Consider the following 19,915-nt stretch of genomic DNA (forward strand, 5'->3'; position numbering starts at 1 on the left):
AGGGAATGGCAAACCACTCCAGTATCTCTGCCCAGAAAACCCTAAGGAGGCTCACAATGGCACAGCCACAACAGTGTGAAAGGGGGATTGCAGAGGCAGCTCCAGGCTCCAGATTAGGATGAACTTCCCACTGAGAATCATTCCCCAAGTAGGAGGGACTGCCTTGGGAGATAACTGGCTTCACTGCAGGCCTTAGAGAAGTGGCAGGAAGGATGGCTTGTCAGAGAATGAAAGGCAAAAGATGCTTGCTCCCAAAAAACTCCCTAATCTTACTAGGAGAGACAACACCTAGAGCGCTGTGTGCCCACAAGTTATATGCACAAGGCAAATTTGAAATAAACCCTGGTGGAAAGCAGTAGAATTAAGAGGGATTAGGAAAGGCTTCCCCGGAAAAGGTGGTTTTAGCTGGGATTTGAAGTGTCAACCAGATGGGAACAGGCTTGTAACCTGTGAATGGCCAGAACTACACAGAACCAGGAGATTCAGGACACAAACAAGTTTAATTTCAGAATGAGGAAAACGACGTTTGCAAACGGAAACCCCTGCTCCTGAGAAGGAAGGCTTAATACACTGGACTAAAGGCAGGCCTTAGACACCCCAAGTGGGCTGGATTAGGGGATAATCATTCGGGGCTTGAGCTACGGTTGCCACAGACGCTGTGAGAGCAGGATTGTCTCCAGTCTGTAGGGTGTGAGGCTTCCTCAGAGTTCTGGGAGGGAAGCAGGAGTGTAGTGCCGGTCCAGGAGAAGGAACAGGGATGGTGAACTTGTGATGGTGCTAAATCCCTCAGGGAACACCTGGGGCTGGTGCAGGCAATATCCTTTGCCAGAGGGGGATCTCATCCCGAATGCAAATGATCATTAGACCAAGCTGAGGACACAGCCTGCTTGCTGGGCCTTGCCTCGTCTCCAAAGTCTTTTGAAGGAAGGGCAGGGAAGCAGAAGGCACGAGGATGGAGAGAATTCCAGGCATGGACCAAAACACCAGAGATGAAGCGGCTTGTCCCAGGACCGACCAGGTCAGTGTCAGGAGCAGCTGTCATGTTATAAAGGGCTCTGAAAGCCCTGGGGCTTGTAGCTGATCCTATGGGACAATCACGATGAGAGCCGAGGAGGGGGCGGACTGGAGGCCCGCAGGCCACGTGAGAGACGACAGGCCTCAGACTCCCATGAGTCCCTTCTCTCTGAGCCTTGGAGTTCCCAGCTGTAAAATGAACGGGCTACATGGTCTCAAAGGTTGCATCCACCTCCAAACCCATAGCTCTCCATGGGTCCCAGTTTCTTCCGCTGTGGAACTAGATGATCTCCTCAGGTCATTCTTTCCGCCTCTGAGCCCGAGGATCCTTCTGGCTTCTTTCCTCCCTTCCAACGTGCAAGCGAGCAGGCAGTAAATGCATCAAGCGCCCCGGGGCCTGCATCCCAGACATGGAGAGGAAGATGAAACAGTCCCTGCCGGCCGGGAGCTTCCATTCTGGGGAGGGGGAAAGGGGAGTCCACAGCAAGGACGGGAAGGGTCCTGCATTCTCCTAACCCCCTCCCCCACAGCAAGGACAGGAAGGGCCCTGCATTCTCCTAACCCCTCCCCCCAAGCTGGGCTCCAGCGACCTCCAAGGTTCCTCCCCGGTCCCTGCTGAGCTTCGGAAGGAAGGACGCCTCCCCCCCCCCCCCCCCCCGGGGTGTGTTCTGCGGGGGAGGATTCCTTAGCAAAGGTGAGGTGCAGGGGGAGGGGAAGAGGATCCTAGTGGATTGTGGGCGTGTCCAAACATCAGCGAGCTGGCCCTGAAAAGGGCGGGGCTATGGACCAGAGGAGGAGTCGCGGGGGTGGTGGTGAAAGGGGTGTGGCTAAGGGACCAGGTGGGGGCGGAGCGAAATATTATGGAGCGTATGGGGAGGGGGCAGAATCAGGATTGGAGAGAATCTTAGAGTGAGGGAGAAGCAGGTTGGCTTGGAGGCGGGGAGGAGTGTCAGGGGGCGTGTCCAGGATGGGGTCGCTGGACTGGATAGGCTCTGGAGCGGAATTCAGGCGGCCCCTTCCTCCATATGGCAGGGGCGGAGCCACAGAGGTCGTGGGGCCAGAGCCTATACTCTGGAGGCGGGACTTCAGGACGGATGAAGCTGCTAGGGGTAGGAGTGGCCTCGTGATGGGGCAGGTCATGGGGGCGGGGCGGGGCCCTCTGCGGCCGGGAGGAGCGTAGGAGATCAGGGACCAAGGAGGACCGGAGACCGTGGCTAGGCGAACTATCAAGGGGCGTGTCCTGGGCGGGGACGATGGTCAACGTAAGGGCGGGGCCCAGGTGGAGGCGAGCCCTCTAGGGTTGACGCCTAGGACACGGTGGGGGGAGAGGCGGGAGGCGGAGCCTCTGGGTAGGTCGATGGGGAGGGAGGGAGAAGGCTCCTGACGAAGCGGGCCTTCGGGCAGGACGAGTCATTGTGAAGGAGGGGCCTCCGAAAGGGGCGGCTGCGGGGGCGGAGCGGGGTCTCAGTAAGGGACGGGCTGTGGGGGCGTGTCGGAGGGGCAGGACGCGTCGGGGGCGGAGTTTTGCTCTGCGGGCGAGACCTCGGGATGGAACGGCGATGGGCGGGGAGGAGCCTCGCCTCTGGAGGCGGGCCCTGGGGCGGGGCGGGGAGGTCGCGTCAACCCGGGGCGGCCCCGCCTCCCTCCGTGCGACCTTGCTGCGGCAGCGGCGGCGGCGCCCGAGCGGCCGGGCGGGCAGGCGGCTGGGCAGTGGGTGCCCATGAGCCGCGCCGAGCGGAGTGCAGCGCAGCGCCCAGCCGCGGCCCACCTGGCGCCAGGTGGCAGGTAAGGCGGGCCCGGGCGGGCGGGTCCCGGCACCGTCCCCCGGCCCGGGGCGCTGCGAGGAGGGAGGCGCGGAGGCTGCGGGGAGCTGGCCCGCGGTGCCCCCGGCAGCCGCTGCCAGGGAAGGGCCTCTCTCTGCTCCGCCACCGCCCGGCCCGGAGGCGGGGCTCCCTCCAGAGCTGCCAAGGGGGGCGCCGGGGAGACCCCCGCCCCGACACCTGTGCCCTCTGGCTGCCCCCTCGGCTCCCGGGACATGGTCCGTCAGCGGCCGCAAACGGCCGGCGCCTAAGGGGTCAGCAGGGGCCCCGGGGCCGCGGAAGCGGGCAGCTCCAGGCCGGGGCTGGCCGTCCCAGCCCATCGTTGTGGTCCCTGCCAGGAGGGGACGCAGTTCCTCTCCTCCCTCCTGCTCTCCCTCCCTCTGCAGCGAGCCTTGCGGGTCCAGGAGGGCTGAGCTTGCGGTTTAATGTTGCAATTGTTTTTAACCCTTGAGGTTCCACAGTCCCAGGTGAGGGCCCAGTCCGGAGGCCGGGAACGCGGTTAAGGCTTCGGGAAAGGGGGAAGGAGGAAAAGCCATTCCCTCCATCCCTGTGCATCGCTCCTGAATTCTGAGCATTTTACTGGTTTCTGGGAGCTTCTAACCCTTCCTCCTTTTCCCACCCCAGCCGGAACGTGGCCATTCCTCTCATGGCTCCCTGCAGTAGCGAAGGAGGTAGGGGTCAAGAGACCCACGGTTCTGGTTCCAGGCCTGTCGGAAGCCCAGTTCTTGGCCTTTTACCTTGGGTTTCCCCCTAGGCCTCAGTTTCCCTGTCTGTCTAAACAGTATTTTGTCTTGCATACCTACTGGAATAGTGGGCAGATAAGGAGTGTGACAATGGCTCAGTAATGCAGGGAGACACGATTCACTCTAGTGACCCTAAAGCTTGCTCCTGGTACCTCTTGGGATGTGCTGCTCCCTGGGTCTTGAAGGGGAGATACCCCAGGGATGCTGGCCACGGATTAGCTTCTGGCAGGCCCACATGCTGACCTAGATTGGCTTTCTTCCCCCTGGATAATGTCATCTGGGGACAATGGCAACTGGCCTAGACTCAGTCTTGAATGTAAGGGAGATTAGACGGTTTCCCCTGGGCAAGGTGTGGTGTGGAGGTCAGAGTCTCTCAGTTGCCCCTGACACGGGGGTGAAGTGAATGACATCAGGATGCTCTGGTCCAGATGGATCCTTCCTCATGCCCCTGCTTCCCGGAGATAAGGCATCTCACCCATATCAGGCTGGTGGGATGCACCCCAGCAGATGCCACGGTTGCCCCTTATCAAAGGAAGAGAAAGGAGTAAAGCTGGGAGGCACTTTTCAAACCCCACATGCCCCACGCTTCTGCTGTCCTTGCCCTAACTCTGCCGGTAGACAGCCTCCCCAGCGACTCTTATCTGGCTCGCCTTGTCGTGCTCTTTTAATTTTATAAGAGGCTTAGTCCCTGCCTGGCGTTCGTTATCTGTGCCAACTTTGCAATTCTCCTACCCTTCCCCCTGCCCGTCCCAGGTGTGACCAACAGATAGGAGAAATGGAGGGCATCAAGGCCAGGGGGAAGAATTCCGCCAGTGAAGGAGAGGAGCTGGGCCAAATGACCTTATGGACCCAAGGGAAAGAGGATTGTAGAGGGGATTGCATCCCCTCTCTACCTCCTCCCAGTGGAATATAAACCTCCACTTGAGGTCGGAGACCCATGATTCCTTTGTGTCTTGTATCTTGGGGCCTCAGACTCTTTCCAGCCCATAGGAAGTACTTCATAAATTTATGTTGGGATTAATTTAATGCAAAATATCAAACTGAGGCACAGAGGGAAAACCTGGTTATTCAGAATGTCTCAACCTTCTGATCCTTTTAATTCACTTAAGGAAAACAGTAGTTAACATTTATATAGTGCTTACTGTGTCCCGGGCACTGGGGAATTAATTCAAAAACAAAAAACAGAACATCCCTACCCTTAGGCATCTCACCTTCTACTAATGGAGGAGGAGAAGTGGGAAGATTAAAAATATCAGCTAAAGATATTAGAAGGGTGTGTGTGATGGGGAAACCTTCCAAGTTATTATATACAGGGGAGCAAATGAATATGCTTAGGTCACACAGCTGCTAAGTGTCTAAGGTAGGATTTGAATTCAGGTCCTTCTGGCTCCAAATCTGGAACCAGATCAGAGAAAGCTTAACAGGGGAAGCAGTGGCTGACCTGGGGCCTGACTCAGTCTTAGTGGTCATAGCTAATACTTCTCAAGCACCTAGACATTTGGAAAGGCCTTCACATTAACGATCTTGGGGTCCTCATAACAACCCTGTGAAATAGGTAAACATTTTTTTCCCTCCATTTTCTGAACTTAAAAGGGTGTAAGAGACTTGGTCAGGATCACGCAACTAGGAAGTATCTGAGGCAAGGATCAGTCAGTCAGTCAATGATCATTCATCTGAAGGAAGAGGAAAGGTTCTGAGTTACTGTGTTCTAAACCTGAGTATTCTAGACCTGGGGTGGGAAGTGATGTGGAAATCAGCAAACAGAAGCCCAGAATGTGAGAATTGGAAGGAACTTTAGGGTCATCTGGTCCAGCTCCTGGGAGTACAGGGGTCACCACCATTACCAGAAGACTCCCAAGGAGAGGGACCCCTTCCAACCCGGGACAACTCCAATTACAACAAAGTTGTCTGGATACGAGGCCACCATGGCCCTCTGAACCACCTCTATCCATTGTTCTGGCCTTGTCCTCCAGGCCCCAGAAGAACAAGTCTGATCCCAAAAGGCTTCTATAATACTGAGGCCCTCCCCATGTGATCTTAGAGACCATGTAGGTTCCCCCCATCCCGTAAGCTAGAAGGAAGATGAGGTCCACAAGAAGCTGATCACTGCCCCAAGGTCACACAGTGCAGTAGAGAGTGCGCCCCTTGGAGCCACCAAGAACGGAGTTCAAGTCCTCCCCTCCTTACTAGCTGTGGGTCCCCCAGGCCATGTAAGGATCCGCTGAGCCGTTCTGTGTCTATGGTGTGTGCCCCGGGCTCAGGTTCCAGGGCGGACTGCTGCATCTCTCTGGGCTAGGGAAACGCTAACTGTTCATCTCACTGTTGTTGTTCTCTCCCATTTTCCTCTTCCTCACCCTTAATCAAGAGTGAGGCAAAATTGGGGAGTCCCCAAGGGCTGACCGAGGGTGTGCAGTGGGCTGCTCTGGAGAGCAGGCCTGGGCTGGCCTGCCGGGCACTGGGCTCACCTTGGAGGAGGCCCCGGGCCAGCCTGCAAGCCCCTCTGCTTCAACCTGCCCGGCCCATCAGTCTGGGGTGCCCGCGGAGAGTGATTTCATCACGGCCACCACTGGTGCTTCTCCCTGGGAGTGTGTAGGCCAGAGCAGGGGCAGAAGGGAGAGGAGGCGGGGAGGGGGCGTGCTTGGGGGCGCCCAGCTCGGGGAGAGGGCTCTGCCCAGGGCATCACGTAGGCAGAATTGGGCCTTCTGGGCCCTCCCGTCGCAGCAGCTTCTGCACTCCTTTTCCCCATCTTTTTTTATACATGTCTCTGCTCCCCTGAGAGCTGTCCGTAACCTGACCTCTGTCGGGCAGACTCGGCTTCAGACTTGGAGGTGATCCTAGTAGGCCTGAATCGTGTAGTAAAAAGGAGTATTGGCCTAGGAGTGAGCCCTGGATCCTTCTCCCGGCCTTGCCCTAACCAAGTAACCTGAAGCCTTTGGGGAGCCTCAGTTTCTGCCTCTGTAAATGAGAGCTTCAACTCAAGAAGGCGGGAGCGCTGAATGTTACTGAGCAGATTCTGGTTGTGTGGCCCTAGGGGAGTCACCCACTCTGCTCCTCAGTTTACTCATCTGTAAAAGGGGGGGGGGTAGCCTGAGGCCCCTTCCAGCTCTGTTTCAAAGCTCCTAGACAAGGATTGAACATCAGTGAACTGTTGTCCTTGGTTTATATTTCGGTATAATCTGTTCGCTTTGTGATTCTGTGTATTTTATTTTGTGCATTTAAAATACTCTGAGCGCCAGACTGACTGCCCAAGGGGTCCAGGACACAAAGGTCAAGGATTTTTACTGTAGCCAGGCTGGACTCCAGGAGGCATCTCGGCTCCTGTAGAGCAGGGACTGCAGGAGGTCCAAGTTCTAGGTCTTTGGTCAGAAGGGCTCCCGCAAAGCCTTCCTGGGGCTCAGAAGCACCCCCTGCCCTGGGGAAAAAAGAACCATCCTCTCTTCCTTCTCTTTTCTGAAGCAAAACTGCAGCCTAAGGGGGCTCCCCCACCTCAGTACTGGCCACGGGGAGACGTTCCTGCACTCTCTGGCTGTCGTTCAGGCTCAGAGGAGAATGAGGAAGGGGGAGGGGAAAGGCTGGGTCTCTCCCCCACCCCCAGCTCCAGGCAGGCGCTCACTCACCGTGGGCTCTGCATTGCAGCAGGCAGTGGGAAGGCTGAGCCCGCTCAGGCTGGGGGGGAGGGGAAGGGGGCCTCCCCCACCTTCTGCCTTCCCTCTCCTCCTCTATCTGGTCTGGGGCCCAACCTGCAGTCCCCGCCCTGGCACCTCCCTGGCCTGCTGGGAAGGCCCCGAGGTAGGGGTGCTGACTCAGGGACCTGCAGCAGGGGCTGTCCCGGCCTGGGGCCTCCCTCCGCTTTCAGATCAGTCCCAGGAAGGCAGGGTCGGAGCAGCCCAGGCTTGTCCCAGCGAGTGGGACTTGCTGCCATGTTCCCATCCTCCCCCTTCCTTCTCGACAGTCCCTGGCCAAGGTACCTCTCCTGCCTCCAGGAGCCTCCTTAGGTCTGATTTCCAAACAGGGATGTTGGGCTGAGAAGGAGGGTTAGTCCCAGGAAATGGCTTTGAGATCTTCCCCGGGTCACCCTGCTTGTTCTGATGAGGACCCAGGTTCTGTTCTCAATGCTGGAGAACCCAGTGAGTGTGTGTGTGAGTGTGTGCGTCTCTGTGGGAAGGGGTGGTGCTTGTGTGTGTGTGTGTTGGGGTGTGTGTGTGTTGGGGGGGATGTTGGAGAACATTGTGTGTGTGTGTGTGTGTGTGTGTTGAGGGGGTGTTGGAGAACATTGTGTGTGTGTGTGTGTATGTGTTGGGGGGTGTTGGAGAACATTGTGTGTGTGTGTGTGTTGGGGGGGTGTTGGAGAACTTTGTGTATGTGTGTGTGTTGGGGGGGTGTTGGAGAACATTGTGTGTTTGTGTGTGTGTGTGTTGGGGGGTGTTGGAGAACATTGTGTGTGGTGTGTGTGTTGGAGAACATTGTGTGTGCTTTGGGGGGGGTGCTTTCCATCACGACTCTCAGGGCTCCTGCAGAGCAGACACAAGCATGGGGAAGGCTGGGGCTGACTCCTGGGTGGCTTGTTCTGGGCATGGGGCGGGAGTCGGCGCCCTGGCTCTGAGACGCTGAGGTCGGGGGCAGTGACTCTCCCAGCAGCGTCGCCCTGTTCTCATGGAGCAGGAAGCAGGCAGGAGGAGATGAGGACAAGAATTAGGGACCGGAGCAGCTTTGGTGAGGGGGGCCGGTATCGCCCCTCAGGAGGCTGAGGGCTGGAAGGATGGCGGCAGCATGGCCTTGGAGTCAGAGTCAGGAGCCAGAGGACTCCCCGAACCTGAAGGGCCCAACATGGGGTCCCCAGTCCTGAGTTCTCACCAGTGCTTGGGACTCCGTTCCTTCCTCTAGAAAAGGGGGGTTTGAGGTAGGATGGCTTCTGAGGACCCTTCTCTTCTCCCCTATTCTTTTTCCTCACCCTTGCCAAGAAATAAGCTCGTTAAACTGAAGTGGGTTTCACTTATTTAGTAAAAACAAATGAAAAAAGCATTTATGCCATGTGCCAAACACCATGCTGCACATACAGAAGCAAGATGGTGGAGGGGGTTCAGGACAGGACTGGGTCAGAGTTGGACTTGTGGCCTGGGGGATGCCTTCTATTTGTTCCTCACAGCAGCCTGGGAAGTGAGTACTATTATTGTCCCCATTCCACAGATGAGGAAACTGGGGCAGACTGAGGTTCAGCCATGTGCCCAGGTTCACACAGCTGTTAAGTGTCTGAAACTGGATTTGAATCCAGGTCCTCCTGACTCTGGAGCCAATTCTGAAATGAGCAGTTTCTCCCAGCAGAAGCTTCAGGCTTTTCTCCCTCAGTTTTCATTGAGCAGAACTGAGACCTAGATGAGAGAAGGGATGCATCCAAAGTTCCACAGCCCATCCCTTGGTGAGCTGGGGACAGAAGTAGTTCTCATTGCATGCATGGGTGTTTAATCAGTGCATGTTGATTGGTTGGTCCCCGCTCTGTTGGAGGCGTCCCTCCTTTTTAAACAGAAAGTCTCTCAAGCCCCCCTTGGTCAGAACCACTTCCTGAGTGACCCTTAGAGCTCCCCCTGCCAAAAGATCCCCTCCCTCTACCCCAGAGCCTCCCTGCAGGGGTGCTGGGAGCCACACTTCTAGGGGGAGGCTCTGCAGGGGCCCTTGCCCACCCTTAAGGGTGAAACAGGTAGAGACCTTGGCTCCAGGCAGTTCAGAGGGCTGGGGGGCGGGGGGAACTGGAGGAGGTCATAAGGTCATAGTTCCACCCCCTCCCTTTACAGGTGAGGAAACCGAGGACCAGAGGAGTTAGGTGATTTGCCAGGGTCACATGAGAGGTGAGTAGAGTTCTTAGCCCCTTGGGGGGGAGGCAGTCAGGGCTTGGTGGGTGGGGGAGGTTGGCTGGTGGCTGTGGTAGGATTAGTCTTGGGTTCCCCTAAGTGCTCCTGGGAGAGGAACATGAGCATGGGGCAGGGGGGGTGTCAGAGTGCTGGAGGAGGGCCGGGGCTCAGCGTCCAGCTTGGCTGCTTTCCTCCTCCTGATCCCACTCATCTGTAAAACCGAGTCTTAGCTCCATGACCCCCCCACCATGGGGACCCAGCTGGGGCCTTGCCTCTCTGGGGATGTGAGCTCCCAGAGGTCAGTTTGGGGATTTTTATTTTTTGGTATCTCCAGCTCTTGGCGGGGGGGCCCAGCACTGTCATTGCTAATGAGTGTTCATTAACTCTGATGGCTCTGAAAGGAGGGGGCTGGCCTCCATCATCTTTGAGGTCCCTTCAGCTCTCCACCTGGGGTCCTATAACCTCTAGGGGCCTCAGTGTCCTCTGTCAAATGAGGGATTGGATGACATGAGATGTCCTCCAGCCATTGAGAGTTGGGCCAGCTGAGGGCTTACCCAGGAAGCGAAACTCCAGGGATCCACACAGGAAACCTTCAGCTCTTTTCCCCACATCACCTCCCTTTTGCCCTCTGACATTATCTTTTTGGCTTCCAGGTACCCCAGTGTCCTCCCCGAAGGGATGAATCCATCTGCTCTGAGCTAAAGATCGGGTCCCTTGCTAGGCCGCTCGCCCACCCGCGCTGCTTGGCAGGATGAGGGCCTGGAAGGCCGTGGCCATCACAGGGGCCTTCATGAGCGTGGATGTGGGCATCACTACGGTGCTCTATGCCTTCAGTCACCGAGACCGGGGCGTGCTGCAGGACCTGAGGGACTTCAACATCTTTGACTCGGTGCTGGACCTCTGGGCCGCCTGCCTGTACCGGAGCTGCCTGCTTCTGGGGGCCACCATTGGCGTGGCCAAGAACAGCGCCTTGGGCCCTCGGCGGCTTCGGGCCTCCTGGACCTTCATCACCCTGGTGTGCCTCTTCGTGGGCATTTACACCATGGTGAAAATGCTCCTCTTCTCTGAGGTACGCAAGCCCATCCGGGACCCCTGGTTCTGGGGCCTCTTTGTCTGGACCTATGCCTCCATCGGGGCCACGTTCTTCCTCTGGTGGCTGCTGTCCACTGTGCGGCCGGGCCACAGGGCCCTGGAGCCAGGGGCACCGGGCGAGGGCATGGACTACCCCACAGAGGGGCAGCCAAAGCAGGAGGAGGCATCGGGGGCCACGCTGCAGAAACTGCTGTCCTACACTAAGCCTGACCTGGGCTTCCTGGTGGCTGCCTCCTTTTTCTTGGTGGTGGCAGCTCTTGGTGAGTAAGAGAGGTTGGGGGCATGCGGGGGTGCAAGGGATGGGTTGCAGAAAAAAGCGGGAATCCAATGGCGAAGACCAACTCCTTGGAGCGAGGAAATAAAAGCTTTTAATGAAACCCGCATTCACACCACGCCATTCCCTTCTTGGCCACATCCAGAAGAGAGCTTTGTTGTTCTGTACCCGAGTCTGTCCCCCTCTGCTGGGGGTCGGGCTGCACACTTCATTATGAGTTCTCTGGCTTCCGCTGGCCATTTTGTTGCCCAAAGTTCTTAAAGTTTTCAGAATTTTTGTCTTTATAGTATCCCTTCCTAAAAATTCTTTTTTATTTTTTCAGTCAGCAAAAATCTATCTTTTCTCCATTCCTCTCCCCTTCCTTCCCCTCCAAATGAGAAAGAAAAACAAATCACCCAGTATTAATACGTAGTATCAAGCAAAACAAATTGGCCACGTCCAAAAAAGTGTCTCATTCCACACTGTGAGTTCTTCGTCTCTCTAACAGGAAGTGAGGAGCAGGTTTCATCATTAGCCCTCTGGAGTCCTGGTTGGTCCTTACGCCAATGAGAATGCCGAATTCTTTCAAAGAATTATTATCTCAACCATATTATCATCATTGTACATCGTATGAACTGTTCTGGTTCTGTTCACATCAGTTTGCATCAGTGCATAAAAGTCTTCCTGGGTTTTTCTGAAATCATCCCCTTCATAATTTTGTTTTGCAAGGTAATTGGGGTTCAGTGACTTACTCAGGATCACACAGTTAGTGCGTGTTAAGTGTCAGAGACCAAATTTGAGCTCGAGTTCTCCTGACTTCAGGGCTCTATTCACTGTGCCACCTCGCTGCCCTACCCTTCCTCATCAATGGTCTTCCATCACATTCCTGTACCATAATTTCAAGCCATTCCTTAGTTGAGGGGCATCCTCTCAGTTTCCAGTTCTTCCCAAAAGAGCTACTATAAATGTTTTCTAGAATTTGTTTGCTTGGAATTAATCCTTCCCTTAATATACCTCCCTTTCAAAAAAAAAAAAAAAAACATCAAATTTTAAAAAGTTAAAAAAAAAAACACAAGAAAGAAAAAAAAAAACTTTTTAAAAATGTATTTCCCTTCCAATTTATCCTCTCACTCTTTCTTTTCTCTCCAATTTCCTTGTTGAATGAAATGTATTTCACTGCCCTACTCTGTGTGTGTATGTATGTTTTCTTCCTTTGAACAGTTCAGATGAGAGTGAGGTTCAAGTGTCAGTCACTTCCCACCTCACCCTTCCTTCTCCATTTTTATATAGCTGTCTACTTTCATACTATGATACTGTGGGAAAATTTATCCCAAACTTACTTTCCCTTCCCTATCCTCCAGGGTCTTCCTCTCTCTTTCCATTCTTCTCTTAAAATCACCAAGGTATAGCAAAACTACTCCCAGGTCCCATGTCTAATTAGACTTTTCCTCTGTGATCCCAGGTAATAATAAGGATCAGAAGGGACACCTGTCATCTCCTCATATTTGAATAGAAACAGTTTCTCCCTTATGAATTCTCACTCATATTTATTTTTTTATGTTTCTCTTGTCTCCTGTGTTTACACAGTTTCTCTGCAACTCTGGTCTTTTCATCGGGAATGTTTGAACGTACTCTCAATTCATTAAAGATCTATTTTCCCTTTTATGTTGCATTATATTGATTTTGCTGGGAGTGTAATAACACTTGGTTGTAAGCTCATATCCTTTGATTTCTGGAATTATGTATTCTATCCTCTCTGCTTCCTAAAAGTGGTGGCCACTAAATCTTGTGTGATCCAGATTGTCACTCGTGTGAACTTCAGTTCAATTCTTTCTTCCAGATTGCTTGCAGCATTTTTTCTTTGACCTAAAAGTTTAGGTCTGAGCTATGATATTGGGGTTCTTCATTTGGGGGTTTCATTCAGGAAGCGACTAGTGGAGTCCATTTCTATTTTGCCTCCTGGTTTTAAGAAACCTGGATGGTTTTCTCTTAAAATTTCTTGAAATATTATGTCTGGGCTCTTTAAAAAAAAAAAAATTGACATTCAGAAAGTCCAATCATTCTGAAATCTTTTTCTCTTTGATCTGTTTTCTAGATCAGTTGTCTTTGCTATAAGATATTGTGTATTTTCTTCTATTTTTTCAGTCTTTTGATTTTGCTTATGTATTACATATATGTTATTGTTTCATGGAGTCATTGGTTTTTATTTGGTCCATTCTAATTTTCAAGGAATTTGTTGCTTTGACAAAATTTTGTACCTCTTTTTACCACACTGTTAATTTCTAATTTTTTCATAGCTCTCATTTCTAATTTTTTCAAGGAGTTCTTATTTCATTGAAAAAAATATATTTTAATTCTTTTTTTGAACTCCTGCTTGGTCTCTTACAGTACTTATATTTGAGTTTGTTCCCAAGGTGTGTTTTTCTCTGAGACTTTGTGCATGTCTTTAGAGTCATTCTCTTGTGGGTTTGTGTCTTGAGTGTCCCTGCCACCATAACAACTCAGTCTTCCAGCCTTACTTCCTGACTTCAGACTTGGTGTTAGGGCTGGACTCCGAAGCACTTTTGAAAGGAAGATCTGGGCTGGTCCTGTTACTGAATTTTTGGGTTATTAAATATGTTATTCCAGGATCTCAGTGACAGGCTAGAAAGCTGCAAACTTTCAATGGTCCCAAAGTAGTCTGTTGCAAGGAAAAACCTGATTATTGTCCCCTGGTATGAGGGTCTGCAAGTTCCTGACCTGGGTCTGGGTCTGAGTAAGAGTATATCCCTATCAATCAACTGAAAAACTCTTGTGACTTCAGAGTGGTAGAATTGTAGGCGCCCTTTTAGTCGGAGATCCCTGCTTTTGCTATTTCTCTGCAGGCTGCAGCCTGGGCTTGAAGCTGGTTTAGAGACCCTGTTCCACTCTTGAGTCCAAGTCATGTCCCTGCTCGAGTCTGAACCCCCTCCTTTCTCAGAACACCACCTGGAGAGTGTCACCCCTGGGCACCTTGGATCCGAGGCCCCGAATTGGGTGGTGGGGATCACTGCTGCCACTTGGTAAACAGCCCTGTCACAGTACTCCAGGATGGACCTGGGACTAGTAGACAGCTTCTCTCTGGGCCTGGACTGGACCATGCTTTCTTCCCAGTGTCTGTAGACCTCTGTCTGCCTTCCGATGATGACCTGAGTTGGAAAGGTGACTCACTGTGACTTCTCCTTGAGTTTCCCTGTCAGGAGTCAGTCTGATGTGTTTGAAAGAGTTTGTTGGAGATGGGAGGGGAAGGCTGTACTTCTTGCTACTTTAGGACCCTTACCTCTCTTTATAGTGTTTCAACAAGCATTTATTGAGCACCTACTATGTACCAGGCACTGTGGTGAAGACACAAGGAGAATGAAACAATTCCCACTCTTAAAGTGCTTAAATTCGGGGGGGGGGTGCAGTTCTGAGGAGCACTGCACTACCCACTGGGTCCTTTTCAGATATAGGCCAGCTGGGCTCTGTGCCAGTCTCTCATATTACCTTCTGGCCTTTCTTCTGCTCCCTGACCAGAGTCAGAGGACTCGGGTCCCCTCTGCCCCTTATTGGCTCTGTGGCCTGGTATGAGTCATCCTGATAGTCCTCAGTACCTTGGAGCTCTAGATCCATGAGCCTAGAACCTGAGAGGCAGATAATGTGCTTTCCCAGAATGAAGCCCTCTTAAATGGGAATGCTTTTGGAAGAGCAAGCAAGCAAAGGCCTGGGCTTTTCAGGAGGTGTTTGTGATTCAGTTACTCAGCAAATATTTGTTTTTTGTTTTTTGTTTTTTTTTTGAGGGGGGAGTTGGGGGGTTTTTTGAAAGCTTTTTATTTTCAAAACATATACATGGATAATTTTTTTAACATTGACCCTTGCATATAACCTTGTGTTCCAAATTTTCCCTTCCTTCCCCCCACTCTCTCCCCTAGATAACAAGCAATCCAATATATGTTTTACATGTTAAAATATGTTAAATCGAATATGTGTAAACATATTTCTACAATTGTCTTTACTGCATAAGAAAAATCAGATCAAAAAGGAAAGAAAATGAGAAAGAAAACAAAATGCAAGCCACCATCAAAAAGAGTGTGATCCACTCTTGTGATCCACACTCAGTTACCATAGTTCCCTCTCTGGGTACAGATGGCTCTCTCCATCACAAGATCTTTGGAACTGGCTTCAATCATCTCATTGTTGGAAAGAGTCGAGTTCATCAGAATTGATGTTCATATAATTTTGTTGTTGCCGTGTACAATGATCTCCTGGTTCTACTCACTTCACTTAGCATCAGTTCATCTAAGTCTCTCCAGGCCTTTCTAAAATCATCCTGCTGATTGTTTTTTAGAGAACAATAATATTCTATAACATTCTGATACCACAACTTCTTCAGCCATTCCCCGGCTGATGGGCATCCACTTAGTTTCCAGTTTCTCTCAGCAAATATTTATAAGCACCCTGCTGTATGTTGGGAACCATGTGAGGACCCAGAGAAAAAGGACACAACCTCTGCCCGTCCTCAAGGAGCTTACAATCTACTGGAGCATACCCGTTGTTCTAAAGAGATAGAAGGTAAAGTTAAGGAGGAGGGCTGACAACCTGGAGAAATCCAGGAGAACTTCTCGGAGGAGATGTCGCCTGAGCCGAGGCTGGGAGGACTCCAGGGTCCCAGATCTGGCCCTTTGAGAAGTGAGGCTGGGGTTTCACAGGTGGTAAATGACAGGCGGCTCCTCATACCGCAAAGTCTGCATCCTCTCCACTGGCCCATGCCAACCCCAATGGAAGCTAAGAAAGTGCCTTGTCCAGGCACCCATCATTTCCTAGGTCCTTGCTCTGTGCTGGGCTCTGTGCTGGACGCTGGAAGGATAGAGAAAGGAAGCTCTGGGTCTGCCCTCAGAATCCCTATGCTCTATGGGAGAAGGCAGACAGAAAAGGGGAACAGACAAGTCATGTTCTCTCTCATATTATCCATATTTTACTGACAAAGAAACTGAGGCTCTGAAGGATTCCAAAAGGAGGGAAGAGGGGGCATCCCAGGAAGACTTCTGACTGCTCACCAGCCCTGTCCCCACAGCCTCCACCCTCTATCCCCCTTTTTGACTGACTCTTCACCTGGACTCCGGGAGGATCATTGCGTGAGACACAGCTCCTCTCCTCATCCCGATGTAGGCCACCTTCGCCAAGGATGGCTGCCATCTGGCGTGCTTTCCCTGCACAAAGCCCTCTTAAAGGGGAAAGCTTGAAAGAGCTTGGATTCCTGCTCTGTGGGGGCCTCCCAGGGTGCGGGCCCCTTCTACCAAAGCTGCTTCCAACACATTTATGACTGGGTAGAGAATTGACTAACCAGCATTTAATAATGGTCCACTCCTTGCCTTGCCTATCAGCCAAGATGCCATCCCCCCGGTGACTTTTGAAGCCCTTCATGACCTGGTTGCCTCCTAAATTTTCAGTCTTATATGTGACTCTTCTTGTCCATAACCCCCATCCCCATTCATTCAGCCCCAGAGGGTCCCCTTGGGCTTCCTGGATCAAGTAGAAAATGCTGGTTGGCTTTCTGAGCTCTTCCTGAGCCAGCTCTTCTTCCTTTTTGGACTTCTCCCACCTTCTCCTCTTTATGCAGTCTGGGATCCAAGAGATCAGCCTCTGGGTGGTCCCTTGCCCGGACCCTCCATCTTGAGGTCCTGAGCGCTCTGTGATGGTGGGTGCCCCACTCCAGGAAGGCTCTCCCTCCTCTGCCCCACCTCCTGCCTCTCCGGCCTCGGTCAAGCCCCAGCCACAGTTTCCACTTCTGCCAGAAGCCTCTCCCAATCCCCCTTCATTCTAAGGCCTTTCCTCACTAATTATCTCCACTTCATTCTGCATCAGTTTCATTTGTACATAGTTGTTTTTTCCTGCAGTTTCCCCTTTTAGACCAGGGCCTGGAGTATACAGTAGGCATTTCATAAATGCCTATGAATGACTTTAATATTAACCCCCTCCTGCGTTCCAGGCCCTGTGCTACCTGCAGCAGCCTGAAGGTTTACGGCCAGATCCATGCTCTTAGTGTGGAAGGTGGCATTTGAAGCCAGATTGCCCTGACTCCCAAGTGAGTTCCCCTTGTTCTCTGCCTCCTCTTTCTCTCTTTGAATCACAGTTCTCTGTTTCCTCGCACTCCCAGGTATTGCTGGGGGTTCGTGCCAAGCTCCCTCTTTGCCATCTTAGACAGGCTCTGCATCTTCTGCTCCCAGGCTGTTGAGTCAGGGGATGCCAGAACAAAGGTATGATCTCAGGCATGGCCCTGGCTTGCCTCAGTTTCCTTCTCTGGATAATGAGAGGGCTGTTCATCCTCCATCCAGCTCTGCCATGCTGCCCCTGGGCAAGCTTCTCCTTGGCTCCATCTCTCTGTCTGCCTCTATTTCCCTGTCACCAAACTTGTCTGTACTTTTTTTGTGCTGAGAGACAGACTATTGGTCTTAAGTGACATGCCCACCTAATAGGTATTAAGTGTCTGGGGCCAGACTTGGACTCAGGTTCTCCTGCCTCCAGGGCTGAGACTCTATCCAGTGCCACCTGTTGCCCCTGACCCATCCTTTTGGAGGCTCCTCCTTCTAGTGCAATTCACAACTGCTTGGGGTCCCGAGGTGGCGAGTATCACCCATTTTTTCAGTGTTCTCTTAGCCAGCATTTTCTGCCCTCTACACTGACCCTAGTGGGGACCCTGAAAAGCCCCTAAGGGCCTTCTGAAGCCTCATCTAAGCGATAACTAATTCTTTGGAAGTTGGTCCTCCATCCAGGAGGTGTGTCAGCAGGTCCCTATCAACCAACACACAGGACAGACAGCATGGCGGAGCAGCCACAAGGCAGCCTTGGACTTGGTGCTAGAAGGGACCTCTCTTTTACAAAAATGGAAACTAAGATCCCAGGAGCTTGTCCCCCTGCCAAGGTCACCCCAGCAGCTTTTCCTCTCAGCCTACACTCCCTGCCTCTCTTCCCTCCAGCTCCATTTCCCATCATCTCCCCTCTACCCTCTTGTTCTCCCACAAGCCTAGTCAGTTGGCTCCATCTTAGCCTAGACCCACCACCGCCTTTGGGGCCTTAGTCATTCTTGGCTCCGTGCTCTTCAAAGCCCCTGTACTCTCCCGCCTTCTGGAAGTCATTCTGGGGCAGAGCTGGAGCTCTTTGCCCTTGGGAGGCTGTTGTCAAGGCCCCTGGATCTGAGCAGAGGTAGATGGAGACCTCGGTGCCCAGCCTGGGCTGGAACGAGAGCTAGGAGGCTAAACCCTTCATGGCCAGAGGACCAGCAGAGGGCAGCAGCGACCAGGAAAAAGTTTCCAAGCCCTGTTGCTGGGAGGGAGCCAGGCACAGTGAGTGCTCAGACCAGGGAGATGCCCTGCCCAAAGGCACCTGGGAGAAATGCCCTGGTTGTGATGCCTTTACTGCCGGTGCTCTCTCTCCTCTAGGACCTCTCATGAAGAATAGGGGACATTCAGAAGTGTGGCCAGCCAGCCAGAACCTCTCTGAAGACAGAGCTCTGTCCTAGATTCTGTGGGAGGAGAAAAGAAAAGAGAGACAAAATAGAGGAGAGGATAAATCATATCTGGCATTTGTGTAGAGCAAAAAAAAGTGCTCTTAATATGTGATCTCTGAGCTCTCACAACTGCCCTGGAAAGAAAATTTTATCCCCATTTTACAGATGAGGAAACCTCCACGCTAATGGAGCATCAATATTTTTCATATGCCTCTTCCTACATGTTGGCCGAGGGATCTACTATGGATTCTATCTCTACAGAGAAACATGAAATATTGGCATAATCCAATTCTAACTGTCATAGCAACTGCATTCGTAGGGTAGAGGTTCAAAGGGGTTCTAAGAAGGCAGATATTCTGGGAACAGATCTGAGTGTTCTTTAGCTTGTAGCAGAATGGACTTCTGGGTTCTCTTTCCCTTGACCCCAACTCCCTTTTTAGCATCTTTCTTCAGCGCTAACTCCCACAAATCCTCCCTTTTGATCTGTGACACTTTGGGTTGATCCTTCGTGTAACTCTTAGGGGAGTCGTTTAGGGAGACAGAGCTGAGGACAGACATATAGAGCTGGACTTTGGTCTCCTGGCCCAAGCCATTAACCAACATGAACACAAAGAGTGCACCTCTCTTCTAGGTGAATGGATGCACAGAAAAGCTGGGATTCCAGCAAAGGGTGCTTTCACAATGAGAATTCTGGCTACCAAAGAAGACTCTAGTCTACCTGGGGGAAAGGCAGCTGATGGCATGGGGTGCCAGGCCTGGAATCAGGAAGACTGGAGTTGAAATCCAGCCTCCAATACCAACAAGCTGTGTGACCTTGGGCAAGTCACCGAATCCTGCTTACCTCCGTTTTCTTATCTATAAAATGAACTGGAGAGGGAAATAGTGAACCATTCTAGTATCTCTGCCAAGAAAATTCCAGATGGAGTCACAACTGAATGAACAACCACCAAGACTTCAGTTTTTTATTATTTTTTTAAAAGATATTCTGATAATTATTTCAGAATAACTGGTTTCCTCTGTTATCTTGTGCATTTATTTTATCCATCCAAAAGTACAATCCTGAGAAGGGCTAATGAGACACCAGGCCATGGAACCAAACCCCTCGTTTCACAAATGAGTAAACTGGGGCCCAGAAAGATTTAAGTGACTCACACAGATAGTAAGAGCTGGATTCAAGTCCTGTCCTTAGTCTATACCAGCTGAGTGACCCTGGGCTTAGGACAGTGTCTAACATTCAGTATGTGATCAGTAGCTAATTTTTTCATTCATGAACAAGTCATTTGGCCTCTTCAAGCCCCCAGGCAACTGATTCCTCAGAGCACTTGTCTGTTCACTCTGGTGAGTGGAGATTGTACACCAGGAGTTCTACTGATGAGCCAGCAGGGCCACCAAAAACAAAATTCCCCACGAGAAACTATCCCTACCTGATTGGGCACTTTGAGAGCCCACTTTGCGGCTGAGCTCTCGCCACCTCTCAGCATGTGGCCACTTGACCCATTTTCCATCTGTCCATTCCTTTCCTTGGTAGGGCTGGCGGGAGAGGCACAGCCCATGGAAGAAGCTGGACCTTTCCATGCAGAATTTTGTTATGGACCGTTTTTGAGGGGGCCACTGCCTGTGTAACCTTAGGCAAATCACTGAAG

At 52.0% G+C, this 19,915-nt stretch overlaps 2 protein-coding genes across 8 annotated transcripts in view; one reads left to right on the top strand and one right to left on the bottom strand.

The window, feature by feature from the left end:
* Positions 1–1,963: 1,963 nt before the first annotated feature.
* LOC116420823 (proline-rich protein 36-like) lies at positions 1,964–3,154 on the bottom strand. The gene is made up of 2 exons (XM_031948486.1): positions 2,400–3,154; positions 1,964–2,306 (listed from the first exon to the last, which is right to left on the bottom strand). Exons 1-2 carry the CDS (start codon positions 3,152–3,154, stop codon positions 1,964–1,966), a joined length of 1,098 nt encoding a protein of 365 aa, XP_031804346.1.
* The window catches only part of ABCB9 (ATP binding cassette subfamily B member 9), a 46,664-nt gene continuing 29,333 nt past the window's right edge, over positions 2,585–19,915 (top strand). For 2 of the 7 annotated variants that reach the window (XM_031948478.1, XM_031948480.1), the window contains exons 1-3: positions 2,586–2,799; positions 9,367–9,420; positions 10,077–10,775. In XM_031948478.1, coding sequence (XP_031804338.1) covers positions 10,175–10,775 — 601 coding nt within the window. In that variant the 5' untranslated portion in view covers positions 2,586–2,799; positions 9,367–9,420; positions 10,077–10,174. Of the gene's footprint in view, positions 2,800–9,366; positions 9,421–10,076; positions 10,776–19,915 lie in introns of those variants that run through there. The other 5 variants (XM_031948473.1, XM_031948476.1, XM_031948477.1 and 2 more) reach the window with 3 other exon arrangements.

The sequence above is a fragment of the Sarcophilus harrisii genome, chromosome 1, assembly GCF_902635505.1.
Source record: "Sarcophilus harrisii chromosome 1, mSarHar1.11, whole genome shotgun sequence".
In the NCBI taxonomy this organism is placed as follows: domain Eukaryota; kingdom Metazoa; phylum Chordata; class Mammalia; order Dasyuromorphia; family Dasyuridae; genus Sarcophilus; species Sarcophilus harrisii.

Excerpts from the sequence above, each read along its gene's own strand:
- LOC116420823 (XM_031948486.1), bottom strand. The coding sequence starts at position 3,154 with ATGGGCTGGGACGGCCAGCCCCGGCCTGGAGCTGCCCGCTTCCGCGGC. Across the intron at positions 2,307-2,399 it reads CCTGCCCGAAGGCCCGCTTC|GGCTCGCCTCCACCTGGGCC; the intron begins GTCAGGAGCCTT and ends TCAACCCTAGAG.